The sequence below is a fragment of the Colobus angolensis genome, unplaced genomic scaffold, assembly GCF_000951035.1.
Source record: "Colobus angolensis palliatus isolate OR3802 unplaced genomic scaffold, Cang.pa_1.0 Scaffold302, whole genome shotgun sequence".
Taxonomy (NCBI): domain Eukaryota; kingdom Metazoa; phylum Chordata; class Mammalia; order Primates; family Cercopithecidae; genus Colobus; species Colobus angolensis.
The window spans coordinates 3,612,171-3,632,691 of NW_012116289.1; the positions used below are offsets into that span (position 1 = coordinate 3,612,171).

Below are 20,521 nucleotides of genomic sequence, written 5' to 3' on the forward strand. Positions count from 1 at the left end.
TAGGAGGGTGACCCCGTGGGTTCCAGCCTCCGGCGACCCTAAGACACCGGAGGCCCCCCGGAGAAGGGACCCACAGGCGCGGGGCGAGGGAGCGGCTACGCGCACGGGGAGCCCCGGGCCCTGAAGAGCGGCGGCCGCCAGGGGGCGAGAAGGAGCCGGCGCTCGCCAGCGCCGATAGCAGCCAGGCTTGGGCGCGCCAGTGCAAGTCTCAGCGGGGACGGGTAACACTTAGAGCCCAGCGCCGCTTTGGACGTGGGGATGGAAGACTGAAGGTTTGGGTCTTTAATGGGCCCTCAGAAGGGAACACTGATTTTGAACACCGGATTTTCTGCAGATGTGACCCTGCGCCAAGAAGGGTCCCTCTCAGAATGCTTCGTGCATGTTTCTCTGAGGTCGCGCGGTCCTGGAGGGCAGGAGCATCGTGCCCGAGCGTGTCTGGTGCAGAGTGGGCACCTGCACCCATGCCCTCAATGACCTGGAGCTCAGGGAAGGAGGGAGGGATGGAAAAGAATAAGGCTGTCCCACAGAATGGAGGGAGAAGTGAACTGGGAGCCTGAACCCTAAACAAGTGTCAATTCTGCTGCTGATTTCATCCAATCAACCCACAGGATCCATTGGCACCAAAGGGGGCCAGACCCAGGGACACCGAGGTGACCCCCCTTTGAATTTATTTGAAGGAACATGCAAGCACAACAGCCTGAATTGGGGGCTTTGAACTTAATGCAAAATGCAAAGTATATAAATATGAATACATAACTTAAAGATAAGGTAGTTAAGAACTCCATACATGTTTTTAAGTCTTATTAAAAGTTCACTAAATTTCATCACATTTTGATCATTGTTTACTGTTATTACAGGAGAGTTTCTAGGAAATACACACAAATATTTAGTATAAGGGGCATCAAGGCTGCAAATGACTCAAAAATAGTTCAGACCAAAAAGTGTTTTAGCAACCTTTTTGTAAATTGTCTGAAAGTATGCCAAAATATGAAGTCAAAAGTCCGGGGAAGGGGCATTTGGCAATCTGTTGGGGGTACCAGCAGGAAGCCAGCACTGGGATGAGGGGGAGTGCGTGCTGGGATATAGGGTTTGTATGCATGGCCCATGGAGTAGGGGCCAGTGTAAACCTACATCTAGGTTGGGCAGCAAGGAGGGGTGGAAAGACCTGGAGTCTCGTGATGGCCTGCCTGCGTGTGGGGAAGAGAAGTATGGGATGACAGCAACATACCCAAAGCCCCAGGATGGCCCACCTGTTATGCCTGGAGCTGGTACATGAGTTATGGGTGAGTCTGATTCAAAAGCCCAGATGTGCTGCAGAACTGGTACCTCATTTATCCAGTCCCTAGGAGGAAGGCAGATTTGCAGGCTATCAGAGGTGCTGTGTGGCTCACCGTGGTTCTCAGTGACCACATCTGTACCACCCTCCTTACTGGGACTGTCAAAGTTCTTTCCTGAGACTTTCCAAACTCTAAGGCAGAGGGAGAGATCCCATCTCCTTCTCTGGTCAAGAGACTATAAGGGATGTAAGGTGGCTTTTAGAGAGATCTGGTCTGAGTGGGGAAGAGGCAGGGGAATAAAACATCCTGCATGATGCATCCCGGAAATCTATACAGAGGCTTATGAACCTAAAAATGACGTATTTGCTGGCTTTGTTCATGGTGGTACAGAAGCCTACAGAAACACCTGCATATTTAGGCAAGATGTATACAGAAATATTCACTGTAGCATTATTTGTAAAAATGAACAGATGCCTATCACCCAGAAAATGCATAAAATACTGTGGCAGCCGCCTTCTAGTACGCCTGCTCTTATACAGCCTCTTCACGTATTGAACAGGATGAAGCTGCAATAGCAATAGCATATTGGGAAATTATGTGTGTGACTCTCAGAGCTGGGTCATAAAAGCCATGTGGCTTATGCCTTGCTCTCTCGGATTACTTGCTCTGGGAGGAAGCCAGCCACCATGTCACAAGGCCACTCAAGCAGCCCTGTGGAGAGATCCATGTGGCAAGGGGCTTAACATCAACTTGCCAGTGATGTCAGTGAGTCATCGTGGAAGCAGATCCTCCACCCCCACTGAAGCCCACAGTTGACTGTAGCCTCAGCCAACATCTTTACTGCAAGGCACCCTGCCAGACCACCCAGCTAAACCGCTTAATTCCTAACCTGCAGAAACTAAGATAACGAATGTTACTATTACAGATTGTTGTGGTTTAAATTTTGTTGCCAGGATTGAGGGGCATTTATTGTGAAACAATGGATAACAAATACAAATGTTATAGAATCACACCGTGAAATTTTAGCTTGCTTGTTTTTATAAAGAGGTGGAAATGGTCATGTCATAGCATTCTCATGAGTTCTAGTTCAGAGTCTATGTGAACACTCTGTATTTGCACACAGCAAGGACTCCAAGACATTTGTTGCTGCGCTTTTCCAATTTTGTTTCCTTCCCTTAGACTTCTGAGTGAGTTCTCTCTCCCTTGATAGGCAAGTATTTTTCCCAGTTTCAATACTGTCTAAAACATTCACATTTGGTGGGATGAATTCATCAGTCCTTACAAGTTGGGAGAAAAAAAAATCTATCTCCTTTTCAGGACATGAGCTATAATCAGGCCAATCATACCTGAATGGCGACTACAGAAAGTGAATTTTTATCAGTAGTCTCCATTCTATCTTCCAAGCACCTGACTCTTAGGGATGGGGTCTAATTAGGCACTAATGAGGTGGAGATTTGAGAGAGAAAATGCCAATTTGAGTTCCTGGCACCTCTGCCCAGCAATACAAAGGTCTAAGGAAGATTTCATTTGTGTCTGAGTGAGAGAACTGTGTTCCCGAAATATTGAACACAACATTTAGTTTTGTTTTTTAACTTTATCAGGGTAAGCCAGAGATTTGTATAAACACATTGAGATTTATACCTATGGGGGGAAAAAAAAAATTGGACAGCTCCCAGTACATCCCACCGATATATTCCCTGACTTCTGAAACGCAGGGAAAAAAGCTCACGTTAACACCACGGTTCATACCAGAGTGCTCATTGCTTCATTCGCCATTTGCCAAGTTGCTTAAAACTACTGGCTTATCCAAGACACAGGGAATTTTTCTGTGCTACACTAGAGTAGAGCATATATTTAAATATGAAAGAGATCATTAAAAATTCAAAGACAACAGAATTAAATGAGGGCTAAAAATGTTGTATGCCTTTGCCAGAACAAGTTAGTTTGGTATCCCCAAACTTGGGTGAGCGCCAGCCCCTCACCCAAGGGAATCTGTGCTCTACTTACATGCAAATCTCCCAGTGAAATGCTGCTCCCTTGCAACATACTTGTACAAAAGGGAGCTAAGCAGGGTGGCCCACCTCGAAGAGAGAACAAAGAGAATAAAAAGGAAGTTTGTTGGTAGTGTCTGACTATCCCCCCTCTGCTAGCCTCATCTATGCCACATCTTCACAAACCTCTTCTCTCAGAGGTGTCAACTACTGCCTCTTCCCACCCCCATAGGGTTTCAGAAAGCCCTGAGTGGCATTAGATTTCGGCAGGTCCACAAACAGCATCTAAAACAGAGGTTCTGTGTGGCCAATAGGGTTTCAGGCTATCCTTTGAGAGCCTGGCACAGAACAAGGTCTCCTTTCACTTGACCCTCCTTTGCCAATACAAGGCTGTTTGGCTGGGTCCAGCACCCCATGGGACAAATGTTCTGGCCAAGAATAGTCTTCATTCTTCCCATGAAGCTTTCAAAGTCTTCTAAAGAACACAGGAAATTGTCAGCCCCTATTTTCTGCTGAAAATGGCTGACACTAAATTTTGAACATTCTATGGATTAATCCCAAATTATGGGAACCAAGTTCGCTTGAAAAGCAGCACAAGTTTTCATTAAACATGAGACTGATAAACCATCTCAGCATTACTTACAAAGAATGATGTATTTTATAACTCCAATTACTAACACCTTTCCTCTTTTGACCAAAATTACCTTATTGCCATGGAATTAACTCCAGAAGACTATCTCTGTGCAAAAAGAAGCAGATCCAGAGACTTATCATGGCACTATGCACATTTCCTAAAAATAAACCATCACTAAAACTGAGTACTTTTTGGTGTGTCATGACCCCAGCAGATCGTCACATTCTTGAGGTCTGGACACCTTAACGTGTGCAGTCACAATGTAATCCTCACTCCAAACCAGCAAGGAAGGCATGGGGCCTATTTATAGCTGAGGAAACATTCAGAGAAGTTACATGCCCAATTCACAGAGTTGGGGTCTAAACTGAGACAATGAGCGTGTCTGGTGCTTTCTGCTTCTCCAGGCTGCCTGGTGGCCAGCTGACCCTCTTAATCAGGGAGCTTCTGCTCCGTGCTAACAACTCTGTAGAAGATCATGCTTCAGAAATGTAGCAGTGTAGCAGACCATGTACTCGTAAGGCTTAAGATTTAAGCACAGGCCCTGATGTAACCAAGACCAGTTCAAACTCTGGTTCTGCCAGTTACCACCTATTGAATAAGCTACTAAACATCTTAAACCCTCACTTTCCTCATCCTTTTGCAGATGAGGAAACAGGGTTTAAAATGTTTAGCAACTTATTCATTTATTAATGTATTAATAAGTTATCCTAATAGATAACTTATCCAATTGTTATCATTAAGGATTAAATAACACATGTAACTACTTAGGTTACCATCTGGAACAGGACAGCTACGGGAAGTTATTACAAAAGGGGCAGGTAAAATTCTGAATGAAGTACAAGGACTTACATTTGCAAGCTTATTATCAGAAAGGACTGCGATTTACTGATGTGGCAGATTTTCCTTTCAAATCAAGTAGGACATTACAGCGGTCTTCACTAGGACCTTCCCTGGTGATTCAACAATAACTATTAACTATCCACATACTACCTAGATCGATGGCCTCCAAGGTGGAAAGTAATAATTCATTGGGGCTTGGCAAGAGAGTGCAAACCTTTTTATTTCACTCTTTCAAATTTTGTTTCATAATGTTCACATTAGTGTAGCAGTACATTTGTTGACACATATTTTTGTTGATCAATACATATAATTATGGACACATGCTCAACAAATATTTCTGTAAGGAAACAGCATCAGGTTTGGAAACCGTGATCTAGATAATTTTCTGAGTCAACATTTTGCTGCTGATGCATTCGTAGCTATCAAGCCATCTTTCCTTTTTTCCCCTTACCTACCATATTCTGACTTCTACTCCTAGATTAGTTCCTCCAACAGGATAAAACATATTAAGATGCGGTGGGTCAGAATGTGCAGGTGGTGATGTGACACCCAGCTAATGAGTCCGAGAGGCATGGGTATCTCCTCAGCTTTCAAGATTACAGCCTGAGCTACACAGAAATAAGCTGTGTCCACTTAATTTGCTTGTGAACCTGCTATGGAAGCAATGATATCCCATTCCACTAGGTGGCAGCAAAACTCTATCCACAAGGTGCCCAAGTGGTTTACCAGTATTAGTGCTTACTTGTTCAGCCCCACTTAATTAGCAAAAAGACAGTGGCTAACAGGATACTTCAATTACATAATGCCTCTGACAGCGGAGAACAGACATTGCCATTTTGCTGTCTACAAGCTGGCCTTTCCTTAGGCCTACCTGAATTTTACATGTATTGTGAATGATCCTCTCAGAAATCCACAGGCCAAATAGCAAAAAGAGCCTTCTGACATACTTAAGCCTGGAGTCAACAATCAAAAGTCCTAGTAAAAGTAAAGTTATATAGATGCTATATCAGATTCAGGTGAAACCCTGGGCATGCCATGGATAAAGACTTCTGAAAGTTTTCATTAGCATGGTAGAATAATGAATGTGTCTTACAAATTTTTTATAATAATACATAGAATTTTGAAATAATATTTCCCAGAAGCAGTAGTACTTAACGAGTTAGGCAGGCTGTCTATATACCTTTTTTACCTTTGCATTCTCCAAATTCAGTAGGTTGTTCTTAGCCTCCCTAAAACCAAACATTTTTGGCTAGAGGTGTTAACCCAATCTCTCAACACAAAAACGGAAAAAAATAAACACCCAAACAACAATCTCTCTGCTATTGACTTATAATTATTCCCTCTGCTTAGGTCTTTACTTTTAAAATGTAAACAGGGTAAAACATTTCAAAATAATAAACTGAGCTACATTAATTACTTAATTTCTTACTAAAATTATGCATTATGTTAAAATCTATGTCACTTGACCTTGAGAAAAGAAATTACACCACCCTCTTTCCAGTTAAAAAAATTTCAGTTTCCAGGAACTTGAGAGTATACCTAATCTGAATGAGTTAGAAACTGTTCTCAGAGGCCGGGCATGATGGCTCATGCCTGTAATCCCAGAATTTTGGGAGGCTGAGGTAGGTGGATCACTTGAGCTTAAGAGTTTGAGATCAGCCTGGGCAACATAATGAAACCCCATCTCTACAAAAAATAGAAAAATTAGCCAGGCATCGTGGTACACGCCTGCAATCCAGCTACTCAAGGGGGCTGAGGCAGGAGGACTGCTTGAGTCCAGAGGGTTGAGGCTGCAGTGAGTCATGTTTGTGTACTCCAGCCTGGGCAATGAAGCAAGACCCTGTCTGGGGGAAAAAAAAAAATTGATCTCAGAAAAATAAGTATACAAATGAGAGATAGAAATGAATAGAGATATGGTATCTCTTAAATTAGAAAACAGCACATATGCATTCTCAATAAGACAAGCATATAAGAGATGTCATCGTAGAGGAGGCAAACTCAAGTTGAAAAGCTTCTTCCCAAACATACTCTAGTCTAGTACGCCGACTGTAAGATATTTAAGACCCCACACACTATTACATCACAACATCGTTTATTATGTGAATTTTTTACAATACAAACAAAAAATACAGAAATGCAATATATGAATACAGCTAAATGCAGAATGGTGACTTTTTTCTCTTCAAGAGGCCATGATTACCATTTCTAGTAAAATAAAGACACTGCATATAGGTAGAAACAGGTTGGTCATTAGCTTCACAATTTTGCCTAGAAATGATCTATAAATGCATTTTCCCCCCTGCTACTTACCATAAAGTGTAAAAAGGGAGTTAAAGGAAAGTTTCCTTGTTGGTTCCTACCATATGAAAGATGCTATATTCTATTTTAGCTGGGCCAATATATGGAAAATATCTAAATTAAATGTTATTACAAAAATGAAGCAGTAATGAGATTCTGGCTAAAGAGGGCACTAAATGAGAATAATATATATTTAAAGAATCCAAAACAAACAAAAAGAGGTTGTTATAAAAAAGCTCTAGGTGCACTGTAAGCATATAGGGTTTTTTTTTTCCATGTGTATTTTTAAACAATGGAAGTGTCAAAAATAGGGTCAACTGTGTCAGACTAAATTACATTATTGTATATGCTGCACTGAATGGAACCTCTGTATTATAATTATCAGAGAAGCACAGTTTGCATCATATTATGGCAATTTATCCTCAATGAAAACCTACCAGAGTCCTTTTATTTTGGAATATCCTGTAAACAATCAAACCACCAGAACATGATTGTACAACAGTAAAATGTTCTCTTGCATTAAACTGAAAATATCTGTTTAATAAAAAAAGAAAAAGAAAATGTAGGAAAGGTACTTAGAGCTGTTACTTTCTAAGTACACAACACCCTAGACAATTCAAGGCATCTTAATCTCCATCAAGAACAACAAACAAAAAAATAATTTTTGTCATGCTGTTAAATCCATCATTATGGATAAAACTGGTGCAAATTGGTCAAACGGATCCAACAAACACTGATGTCCAAGCTGGCATATTGGCAACTAATACGTAACTGGTGGTCAATAGAGAGTTTAAAAGATCTTCCCTTTCTTCTTGTTCTTTTCCAAGGTTCTAAATGATGAAAGGGAAATAACCAAGATGAGTAACCATTTGATAAACATGACAACAGCAGCTAACCCGATTACAACAATGTTGGGATTTTCAGATACTTTTTCACTGAAAAAAATTAAAAGACTTAGAAGTAAACAGCCAAGACAATGTTATTCTATAATAGTATTTTCTTAGACAAATATTTGACAAAACTCCAGGATAAATAGTAAAAAATATGGCAAAACCCAATTTTAATATACAAGAACAATTATTTCCAAATGAAACAGCACAAACTAAAAAATATCAACTAGCATCAAATAGGGTGTTCTTTTCCCCCACTGTCATTTGCATTCTGCAGTGCAACTGCTTTTACAAATCTATTTTCCTCTACTTTGGGTAAAATGTTAATAGTATAGTGTAGTAGAACAAATGTCAAATCTGAAAATGTTTAGTAACGAGGAAAAACCATATAATCCTTATAGGAATGCCACTTTTCAGTTTTAAATAAAACTATTAAAGAAAAGAAAACCAAAAATTCAAATATTATTGAATTTTGTATAAATTAAGAGAAAGTAATTGATTAGCTGTAAAGGAAATTAAATATCTAATATTTTGTCTTAAGAATTTTATTGTAAAAACATAATCCAGTACAGTTAAAACATATTCCTAAATATGTAATAGATTTTGAAGAATGTTCCCTTTGTGTGCCAAAAATTGAAAACAACCCTTATGTCCAACAATTGGGGAGAGGAGGTAAGAAATCCAATTAAGGTGAGTTAACTGGGGAGAATGTTATGAAGCTGCTAAATCATAATTATGAAGATTAAGTCATGAAAGATGTACTGAAAAAATACTGCTAATGGACACAGACTGTATCCATCCATATAAAAATATTTATCCATGAAAACCATTGTGTTTGGAATGCATGATAATGGGTGATGACTTTTTAAGTGTTATTCTAATGTTTTTTAAATAAATAGGAAAACAATTCTTTAAAACATTAATACACACATTAATTTCATTAATACATTAATTTATTAGTAATCTGCTATTAGTTACCTCGAAGAGTTCTGTTGTTCTAAAATACGTTGTTGAGCTTCCCAGTTTGCTTTCTCATCCTCAAACTGACGACGTTTTTCCTCTAATTCTTTGTGCTGTGCTTCCAAATTCTTTTTCATTTGTTCATGGCGCCGCTGGAGCTAAATCATAGCACAGTATATAAAACAAAACTAAGAAATCAGAAGAAGTACGTTTCATCCAGACACCCTAATGATAGGAGTATGAGCATTGAATAGCTCTATTGTAAATTCAGAGTACTACCTGGAAAGCACTGTCAAGGACTCCTCCTACTTTAGGACCCACCCAAAAGGCCAGCGACCCAAGACAATAATCTTGGGAAACAGTAAAAAAAAAAAAAAAAAAAAAAAAAAGCAACAAACTTAACAGTGTGGATGGAGTACTTTATAATGGAAAATTACTATCTTATCTCATTTTTCTTTAATCACAAATATGCTGGAGGCTGGGCAGTGAAGACATCACTGTTCTTATTATACAGATGAGGACACAGTTGCAGAATTTAAATGACTTGCCCAAGATTGCTAGCCAGAAAGTGGAAGAACCAGGACTTGAATAAACCTCCTAATTCCAAGTTTAGAAAGCTAAGACAAGGAAAAAGAAAGCAGGTAGTTTAGGATCCTAAGAGTTCAAAGATGCCAGTAAAGTACTCTGATTTCTGTAAGCAGTGGTTCTCAGACATTGGTCTTCATGCAAATCACCTGGGATGTTTGTTAAACATACAGAATCCTGAACCTCACTCAGATGTACTGAATTAGAATATCTGGGTGTTCAGTTTGGAAATGTGGATTTTCAACAAGTTACAGTGATTCTAACGCAGGTGGTCCTTCCTCCTGTGTGTATTAATGCTGTAAAGAATGCTGACTGAGAGGTAGTAAACACTCATGCAAAGTAACTGCAGAAACAAAGGGCTTTAAGTCCAAGAGATCATTAGATAAATAATTTCATTTAGGTGCAAGTCAATCCATTTCTGAAAAAAAAAAAGTCAACAAATTTTAAAAAGCAGATTAAATCCTCCTATGCCAAATATCCAAGGACTATTCAAAACCTTCGGTTATCCAGGAATTATGTTCTGTTATAGATTTTACTACATTGGTGAGTTAACATTAACATAATGTTAATTCATATATAACATTATTATATATATAATATACATATTATATATTATATAACTTTGCATACAATTTTTCTTTTTTGCAAGCCCGAAGTGACTTCAGATTTATTCCTATTTGAATTATTTCATGCAATTCTTACAAAACAGAATCACCTAAGACACACTTAAGCAAACATGAGTAAATCTGAGGTAAAATCTTCCTGATGACAGCAAACAAGTTACTAACAAACGTGAGAAAGTAGGAACATAAGAAAATGTCTCTAGTTATTTTTTTTAAATGCAAGGGAATCACATATACACAATTCGGAATAGTAGTTACCTCTGGGAATGAGAGAGAGAGAGATACAATAGGGGACAGGCACACAGGGTCTTCAAATGAGTTGATAACATTCTATTTTTTTAAGCCAGGTGGTAGGCTTACAGTGGTCATCATTCTTTAACTTACATTTATGTTACATGTAAGTAATTATCTTTTGTGTTAACTGAATGCAGATAAAGGTATAGGTCACAATCTCACTCTTAAGAAACCCATGGGGTCAGACGCCTTTCGAAGTTCAACATTTTTCAATTATTAAAACCACAACACTGTTTAGAAATAAGTACATTCTATATTTATAAAATACCTTCTGGGCTATCTGGGGCAGCAAGTATAATCAAACACATTACTTTTTATTTGTTTCAGTAAAATATATAAATATTCACAATATGTAGGATTAAAACCTAGTTCATGTTAGGGTTTGCAGTTTTCAGAGCTTTTCCATTCTAAAGTTGTGAAAAACAGGACTGTGAACCTATCTAGCAATTAATAGCAAACTTAAAAATTAACTGGGTTCAAATGCTGGCATACTAAGTTAATGGATCCTTCTTCTTATCTATAAAGGAGAGATGGGCAATAATATCTACCTTGTAGGGCTGTGGTGTGCACCAGACAACACAATAAATGAAAGATGCTTGGTGCTGTGACTGATGTACTGTGCTGCTAGTTGTGCCCCAAACAAGTATTTCCAGCATAATGGATTTAAGGAGAAACTGTATTAAACAAGGCTAAAAGGGTTTCTTTACCTATTTATGTATTCACATGTATCATATTTACATAATATATATCATGTATCATATACATGATGATTTGCAAACTCATTACCACAGGGATGTTGGTAAATACACTCTAGATGTGGTTTCATAAAAGACAAAGAATCTAGAATGAGCATGCCTAATTCTCTAATGGCTTAAGAGTATCTGGTGGGAACCTTGGCCCAGAGCTCTTCACAGGTCCTTTAAATGTTAACATTCCATCCTTCAAAGAACTATTCAAAACTATCTTCACCATTGATAGTAATCATGAAAATTCCCAAAGGGTTCCTTGGCTACAGATTCACAATTACTTATTTGTAATATTTACTCTTAGCAACATGTCCTAAAATACATTTGCCTCAAATATAAGTTAAACTACTTTTAGATTCTCAATGGAATCTAAGTGTGGAGATAATGTAGTAGACTCGATTATTCCTGTTTTTCAACCCCCCTTTGGATATAGATTTTCCAGATTATATGTGAATTACTGAAGAGGTAGAGATTCAATGCATATATCTAACAGGCTGATAAATTAATCTCCAAAATGTCATGTTAAGAACTTTAATTATTCATTTATAATACAATAGAAACAGATAAGACAGTGATTCTTGATTGCAAGCAAGTGTGTGTGCATGCACATTTTGGTTTGCCCAATGATAGGAGGGCACTGCCATTAGCATTTAGTGGCAGTGCCAGGGATGCTAGTCCTGTAGTGCTCAGCAACCTCAAACCAGGAGGAATTATTCCATATCCCGGCTAAATTAAATTCACTACAAATATAACAACAGTGAAAGATTTTAGTAAGAAATTACAAGAAAAGCCCAATAATGTAAGAGAAATGATGTGGAATAAAAACATTTCCTCGAAATTATTTAATATTTTCATGTCATGCATTCTATTTACTCAATGGATTACAGTACTTCTGTTAAGCCTTTAGTCAAAAAAGGTTTCCGTATTTTATGCAGTAATTACAAAAGCAATGGGATCAACTCTAAGAATATAACAGAAGAGATCTGAATCTCTTCTTAATATACTTAGATACAAATATCAGTGAAGCCACATAAAACACAGGGATCTTACTAAATTTTATCATTAAAGATTATTTTAAAAATATTTTATATTACTGTCATCCATATATATATATATATAAATCCATCCATAAATTATGTATATATATAATTTTGAGACAAGGTCTAGCTCTGTCACCCAGGCTGGGGTACAGTAGCACAATCATGGTTCACTACAGCCTCGATCTCCCAGGCTCAAGTAATCCTCCTGCCTCAGCCTCCTGAGTAGCTGGGACCATAGGCGCATGCCACCATGCCCAGTTATTTTTAAAAATTTTTTGTAGAGATTGAGTCTTGCCATATTGCCTAGGCTGGTCTCAAACTCCTGGACTCAAGCAATCCTTCTTTGGTCTCCCAAACTGCCGGGATTACAGATGTGAGCCACCACACCTGGCCTTCATCTCACATATTTTAAAATAATTTATTATTTTATAGGATTTTTTCGTTTGTTGTTTTGTTTTGTTTTGTTTTTTTTGAAGGCAAAGTCTCGATCTGTCGCCCAGGTTGGAGTGCAGTGATGTGATCTTGGCTAAGTACAACCTCCGCCTCCCAAGGTCAAGCCATTTTCCAGCCTCAGCCTCCCAAGTAGCTGGGATTACAGGTACTCACCACCACACCCAGCTAATTTTTGTATTTTTAATAGAGATAGGGTTTCACCATGTTGGCCCGGCTAGTCTCAAACTCCTGAACTCAAGTGATCTGCCTGCCTCAGCCTCCCAAAGCGCAGGCGTTACAGGCATGAGCCACCATGCCCAGCCTATTTTATAATTTTTAATTATAACAAATTTATGTGGAGAAAACTTCATACTGAAATCACTGATTTATTTTGGGATTACCCATAGTGTCCTACTATTCTCAGACATCTATCAAACTAACTGTTCTATGGATTCTTATGTTCAGTTTATCTTTTTCTCTGTCTTTTCTTTCTTGCCACCTATTGAAGGAAATGTCTCCAAGGTCTTTTTGATTAATAGAAACTAAATGTATAACTCAACATCTAGAAGTGTTTCAAAATAGTAGATACATCTTCTGGGATGTTTTGTCATTACCCTGCCCAATGTTGTACATGAGGAATTACCTTGACACTACATTATAAATAAGAAAGGCCCAACCTTAACAAAAATTATCACATTCCCTAATTTTCTCTCCTTTAATTGTGTGTAATTTATCCAGGCATATCTTTAGTTCAATAAAGGTTATTTCCCTCTTTTTCATTCATACACAAATAAGTATGGTCAATTATTATTATCCTAACACTACTTTTTGTGCATACATCCACCCCCAAACTCTCATCTATAGTGTTCTTATGCCACCTGTATGGAATGGTTTGTAATTTTATTTTTTCACAACTCAAACTTGTTCATCGTAACTTTAATAATTCATTGTAAGTATTCTATTACACTGTCCTACCTAATATACTATGTCCAAGCACTTACATATTGAAGCATATATTATTATAAACACAGTACTTGCTTCTAGAAATTTCTCCATTTTGTTACACTAGGGTATTAATTTTGAAAAAAACATGCATAAAAGGTTATTTTATCTATAAATTTTACTGAAGACACTACTTAAAAAGGAACACAATGTCTGCTAAGAGATGGAATATTAAGACCAATTACCTCAGCTTCAGAGTCCTTCAGTTTTTGAACTTTTTCTTTGACCTTCATCTCCAACATCTGCTCCATCTCCATCTCCATCTTCTTCATTTTAGCTACATGCTCCCTTCTTTCTTCTTCCATTTGTGCCAGAGGGCTCCTGTCATGAATATCAAGGGTAATCATTAAATGTCTGTGAATAAAAATTATAATACAGAACTATGAAACAGCTGATGAAAACAAATGAGATGCTATATATGTATGTCATTATTAATATATTTATAACCTAGAACTTCTTTCCATATTTCATATATAAAACTTGATTATTATGAAAAAAAATCTAAAAAACAAAGATGTTTTCTAAACCTACTGCATATCAAATCTAAGGATGACATACCAAATAAACTGTAGAAGGAAAATGGGAAAAAATTCCCAAAATACATTCACAGAATAAAACATTAGATGAAAATCATTTAATATTGTTCTTTAAACAACATTTTAACATGAAAAACAGAAAATAAGTAATGAAGTTAACATATGTAGAATATTTTTACCAAAATTTTTTTACCAAAATTTCAAGTGTTACCGTCTCTTCTAAAACAGCTACTAAGAACACAAAAATTATTATTTGTTTTGGTAACTGAACTGATATGCTGGAAACAACTACTAGTCAATACTTAGAGCACTATTTAGGCATACAGGATATTTCTAGGTCCCTTATAACTTCAATGCTCTTGAAAATTCATTCCATTTAACTCAAATACTTCATTGTCTTAAGTTTTAAAGACGTTCAGTGATTTAAAACACACACACATACTTTAGAGATAATCAGGAGCAAATATTTTGTTAATAATTATTTTTAAATGCCAAAAAATAGACATAAGCATAGTTAAAAAAAAAAAAAAAAGTTCACTCTGTTGACGTTAAAGTCCCATGGATTCAAATCTCCTTGAAGAATTGTGTTCAAAATTTTCACACTGAGATATATTTACAGGTGGGCTTTATGTTAAGGCTAATATACTTTCTCACAGAGACACAAGAGAATGCCAAAGTACCTAGTGCTTTTAGCAAAGGAGCAGAAAATGGGCTCTTTGCTTAGAGAATCTCTGAAAATCATTCAATACCCTAGGACAAATTAAAGAGATAAGTACTTCTTTGACTTTGTTAATAAAGCATACTTGTTTTGCCTCCATAAAAACAGGCTTTGACCATTGAGGTTTATATTTTAAATGGGTAAATTTTATTGCAATACACTACGTTTTTAAAAAAAGAATTAACTCACGGCTTAAAAACAAAAACCAGACCTTGGATTTCACCCATAACTTTAAGGCTAGTCATTTTAACCCTGATTTTACACACTCTTATTATTGTGACTTTTCTCCTTATTAGGCTAAATATTTCTGACCATCACAGAAATTTTCTTTTCTATCAAGGAAGCAGGCAAGAGAGCTAGACAGAAAACGTTAGAAACAAAACAAAAAGGACCGAACATTGGCTACTAGTTTTTCTTAACAAAAAGGAAGAACAAAGATGTGATGTAATGCTATGATTAAGATGATCTGTTTTCACAATTGCATAAATTAGAATAAAATGTTATTTAACTCAAGGATATTTCTTCACCAAAAGAAAACTTACTTCTACATGCAAACCTGCCACATATTTTTCCAATTAAACAATGAATCAAAAGTTCTGAAAATGAAACTAACCAGACATATTAACTTAGAACAAGAACATGCATTTTAAAAGTGGAGTCAGATGAAATACATTTCCAAGTGTAAATATAACTTTTTTTGTAAAAGTTGAGATGCTTAATAATATATTCCTCATATTAATGGCAGGTGTTTTTAATATAGTTGCCTCTGATCTCTTGAGCATACCCAGTGTCAGTGACTGCCCTGAAACAGCATACCAAATGTGTGTTTGTGTTTGCCAGCATTCTTCCGGTGAAAGGGTCCAAAGCTTCTGTTAGATTTTCAGAGTCTGTAATTCCCACTGTCCCGTAACACCCCAAAAATATTTCTTAGTCTCTAGAAAATAATCTAAAAACAATTATTTAATTGCTAACCTTAAGTAACTGAATATGTATATTTAAGTAATTTAAGATTATCCAATAATATAATTGTGATTGTAAATATATTAAATTAGAAATCAGACAGAAATATCTATTCCTACTTATACAACTCATCTATAAAATGTTTATCCTTGGGAAGGATCAGGTAATTTTGCCACCTAAATTATTATTTAAATAATTCTAAGGGGAAAATAAGAGACTGCCGAGAAAACATGCAATGATGTTTCAAATCTTCTTTTAGGCCAGGCACAGTGACTCACACCTGCAATCCTAGCAGTTTAGGAGGCCAAGGTGGGCAGATCACAAAGTCAGGAGTTCGAGATCAGCCTGGCCAACATGGTGAAACCCCATCTCTACTAAAAATACAAAAATTAGCTGGGTGTGGTGGCACACGCCTGTAATTCCAGCTACTTGGGAGGCTGAGGCAGGAGAATTGTTTGAACTCAGGAGGCAGACGTTGCAGTGAGCCAAGATTGTGCCACTGTACTCCACTCTGGGTGACAGAGCAGGACTCCATCTCAAAGAAAAAAAAAAATCTTCTTTTAAATTCAAAATTTAAGTATTAAAAATCCCTGTATAGTAAAATCCCCTGCCATACATGCCTTCAACTGTATCATATCCACAGGAACAAAAATTAGTGATTTAGCACATTTAAAATAAAGCATGCTAAAAGCTGCAATTAAAGGCAAATGCATAGCTTTCACAATTAAATTATTAAGGTATGTGCCCTAAATAAAAAGTTTACAGTAAAATTCACTAAAGCTGATTTATTTCCCAAATTACGTTCATAATCATTACATTAAATCACTATAAAAATATGCTGTGCACTTATCTTCTGAAAGTCTGTTCGAAGTTTTAAATATGCTAAATGTGTGTTTCTAAAAGAAATTTGCAATTATTTAACAGTTAAGATACTGTAAGTTTTTTAGCCTTGTAAAAATAATCTGACCAAATATACTCAAATACTGTGAAAAAATGTTTATGCATATTTAAAATGAATTTTTTGAACTCTCTCACCAGTAAAAATGATCTTTCGAATTTTTAATTTTTAAATTAACACCTCACTTCTAGTCATCTTTATTAATTTTTAGAAAATCGAAACAAAAAATTGTGCTTACAATGTAGAAAATGTAGGGGGATCACTTTTTATCTTCACATTTACTATTTTTTTCCAAGTAAACCTTTTATTAAATGGCTGGAAAAACTATTTAAGTTATATCATTGCCTGCCTGCTTTTTAACAGGAAACTCTTACCCACCCACATATAGTGGTAAAGCTTATAAACCTATCAGTGAAATTAAAAACCCAAAGAAATGAAAAAAACTTAGTAAAACAAGAAAAAGAAAATGGTTCCAACATAACCCGAATATGAAACTAAATCCCCAAAGACTTAGCTCCTTCTAGAGTTGTCTTTATAAGGTTAAAATTCCTGCAAGCCACATCCCTTCATGTGACCAGTAAGAGAATTACAGCCACCACATAAGGATTGGCCTAGTCAAGTTCTACTTTGCTGCATTACACATGACTCACATTTGCAGTGTAACAAAACAATCATGTTTCATTTAAATTATGTGTGTGGTCTTTCCTAAAGAACAATTAAGCAAGTGGATTTACATACTTTTGCTCCAGTGGTCAGTAGGTCACTAGGCAAAATTTTCCAAAGAAATTTCACTTCAATAATTTCAAAGATCAATATAAAAACTTCCAAAAATTTTGAGTAATAAGGGTTGCCAACATTTTGTTTTGCCACGTGAGAGTATTAAAACCAAACATAAACAAAACTGCCAACTATTATCATTATAATTTCATGAAAGGACAAGAATAAAGAGTAAAAGATATAACTAAGTTTAATTTTTTTGAAACTTGAAATTTTCAGTCAATTGTCTTTATTTCTATTTAGATCAATGAAAACTCTGTCATGTATCAAGAATTCTGAGAATCTGCCTTTGAAACCTGTATTTTCAGTCATTTACTTATAAAGTTTTCCCAAAATGACTGATGGAGAAGGCTATAGAGAACAGAAAAATAAACATAAGGCAAAGAGAGACTAGGGTGTGTCCCATCTTGGAGCAGGGTATCTACTGTCACAATTGGTACCAATGATAGACATCAGTTCTGAAAAAGAGTTACCAATAAAATGTGATTTTAAGTAAAGGGGTACAAGGAAGATCAAGGAAAAAGGAGGCAGATAAAACTTCAAGAAGGAAGTTTAGCAAAAAAAAAAAGATGGCCCTCCTCTTACTGGGGATCACCTCCTTTAAGAGATCAGCAATCTAGATATGACCAACTCTTCTCCCCTTTCCTTTATAAACCCTTGCTGAATTTTCTTTGATTTGAGAGGTTAGCCTTTCTGTGGCTTTCAACCACCCATCAACCTCCATACAGGGATGCAAGATGCATTCTCTAAGGATGTAAGTACTTGGATGGCTCCATACTTTCTTTGTCAGAAACAGCTGTAATTACTGGATAGCTGCTAAGAACAGCATCCACTTCTCCAGATCTAACCTTGAGACAAATTACAGCTGACTGGACAAGTTCAGCTATTCTTCAGATTGAAACCACACAATCTAATTCTTGTTTTAAGTTCCTCTAAAACAGAACTGTTCTAGGGCTATTGACATAATAGAAAGGTACATTTTCAGACAACTACACATATATTTTTAATTTTTATTTCATGTTTCAACAGACGCTATAGTTTGCCCAAAACTATCTCAGAAAATTAAATATAAGATAAACTGATCTACAGTTATGCACTGCTTAATAATGGGGATACATTCTGAGAAATTCATTTGTCATTGTGTCAACAACACAGAGTGTACTTACATAACCCTAGACAGTATAACCTACTACACACTTAGGCTCTATGGTACAGACACACAATATTATGGGATCTTGTCATACATGCAGTCAGTCATTGACTGAAACATCATTATGTGGCACATGAATGTATTTTACTATTCAATGTCTAACATCTTTAAAAAGTTTAGCTTATATTCTAAAACCAAAGTGTGATTAGCACTTTGTGAAACATACATTGCCAAAGATCAATTTAACTATAAATTTTCAATAGGTTCACCTTCCATTCCAAAATTTTTGTAACTCTCAACCCCTCCCCACAACCACTGTCAAAGAATATACTGCTATGGAGAGTCGCATGAGAGCAATACAAAAGAACATTAAAATAAGCCTAAACTCACACCTGCTTACTTCACTTATTTAAACATTAGTCTCTCTTTTCAGTTATTCATGGATATGTACTGACCTATGAGGAAAAGCACCTTACATCAGCTAAAGCACCATAAGTTGTTAATGATTTTTAAAGAAAAATTTAACAAAAATATTTTTTGAAATTGCTAACATTTTCAAGACAATGCAAGATACAACCAATAGATAAAACTTCTAAGTGATTTCTTTCAGGTTCAGTATGTGTTATTCAATGAAGTAGTAACAATCTAATTTATCAAATCATATCAAATATCTATTCCAGTTACAGCCATTCCCCATTTGGCTTGATGTTGTAAAATGTTTATTTTCCTATTTATTATTAGCATAAAATATTATGCTCGCCCCTGGGGCAATTTGATTTTTAACAATGCAAACATTTCTTTTTTTTATATGCATAGGCAAAGTATGGTCATGATTCCTCTCTTTAAGAGATATATTTCCAGTAGAATTCTACTATTTATGCTTTCACCTAGGATATAGTTTAACTCACGTATTCACACAGTAGAATTTTGTATATGCAGAAAAATACTTAATGATACTGTAATGATCTTAATGATACTGCACTACTTTAAAAAGCCTTATATTTGAGACACAGGAACAAATAAATAATTCCTTATATCTACAACATAACAAATGTTTAAAAAAACATATTGAATAAGTACATATATTTAACAAAAAATATGTACTAGTAGTATTTTCTTTTAACATACAAAATTATCAGTAGCTTTATGTATATGTTTCTTTTAATGAGTTAAAAAGTTCATCGTTAATGATAATGAGTTTAAAGTGAATTAGGATTTTATGAACAATATTCACTATGATGGATCCTTACATTTTTATGCCAAAGTTAATACACATTTTGTTAAAAAGAGATAAAAAGCCTTCCTTTTGTTCACATATTGAGGCTTACCTCAAACAGAATCTTGTATTTTAAACATTTAAGAAGGGACATTTTTCTATTCCACTATGAGGCATGTTAACCACTATGGAAAACACTATAGCTACTTTGAGAACTTGTCTTTCTTATTTATATAGTTGATCCTTCAGGATTATCTTCTAATGGTAGATGACACCTAGCTACAAATGCACGTTATTTAAAATGGTTTTGCAATACAGCTATGCACTGCATAATGACATTTCAGTAAACAAGGGATGGCATACATGATGATGGCCCATAGGAACTAAAAAATTCCTACTGCCCAGTAGCATCTTGATGATCTTGACCCTGAGTAGGCCTAGGCTAATGTGTGTTTATGTCTTCGTTTTTAACCAAAAAAAAAAAAGTTTTAAGTGAAAAAAGAAAGAACTTCTAAAATAGAAAAAAGCTTATAGAATAAGATTACAAAGATAATACTTTTGTACATTTGTTCAATGTGTTTGTGTTTTAAGCTAACTGTTACTACAAAAGAATCAAAAAGTTTTCTAAAATTTAAGTTATTATAAAATAAAAAG

General features: G+C 36.0%; 1 protein-coding gene across 4 annotated transcripts in view; it reads right to left on the reverse strand.

Moving 5' to 3' along the window:
- Positions 1-6,817: 6,817 nt before the first annotated feature.
- Positions 6,818-20,521, reverse strand: part of SEPT7 (septin 7) — a 100,365-nt gene continuing 86,661 nt past the window's right edge. For 3 of the 4 annotated variants that reach the window (XM_011950165.1, XM_011950166.1, XM_011950167.1), the window contains 3 exons: positions 13,798-13,933; positions 8,909-9,048; positions 6,818-7,870 (listed from right to left, as the gene is read on the reverse strand). In XM_011950165.1, the coding sequence (XP_011805555.1) occupies positions 7,831-7,870; positions 8,909-9,048; positions 13,798-13,933 (316 nt within the window). In that variant the 3' untranslated portion in view covers positions 6,818-7,830. Of the gene's footprint in view, positions 7,871-8,908; positions 9,049-13,797; positions 13,967-20,521 lie in introns of all 4 variants that reach the window. The other variant, XM_011950164.1, reaches the window with a different exon arrangement.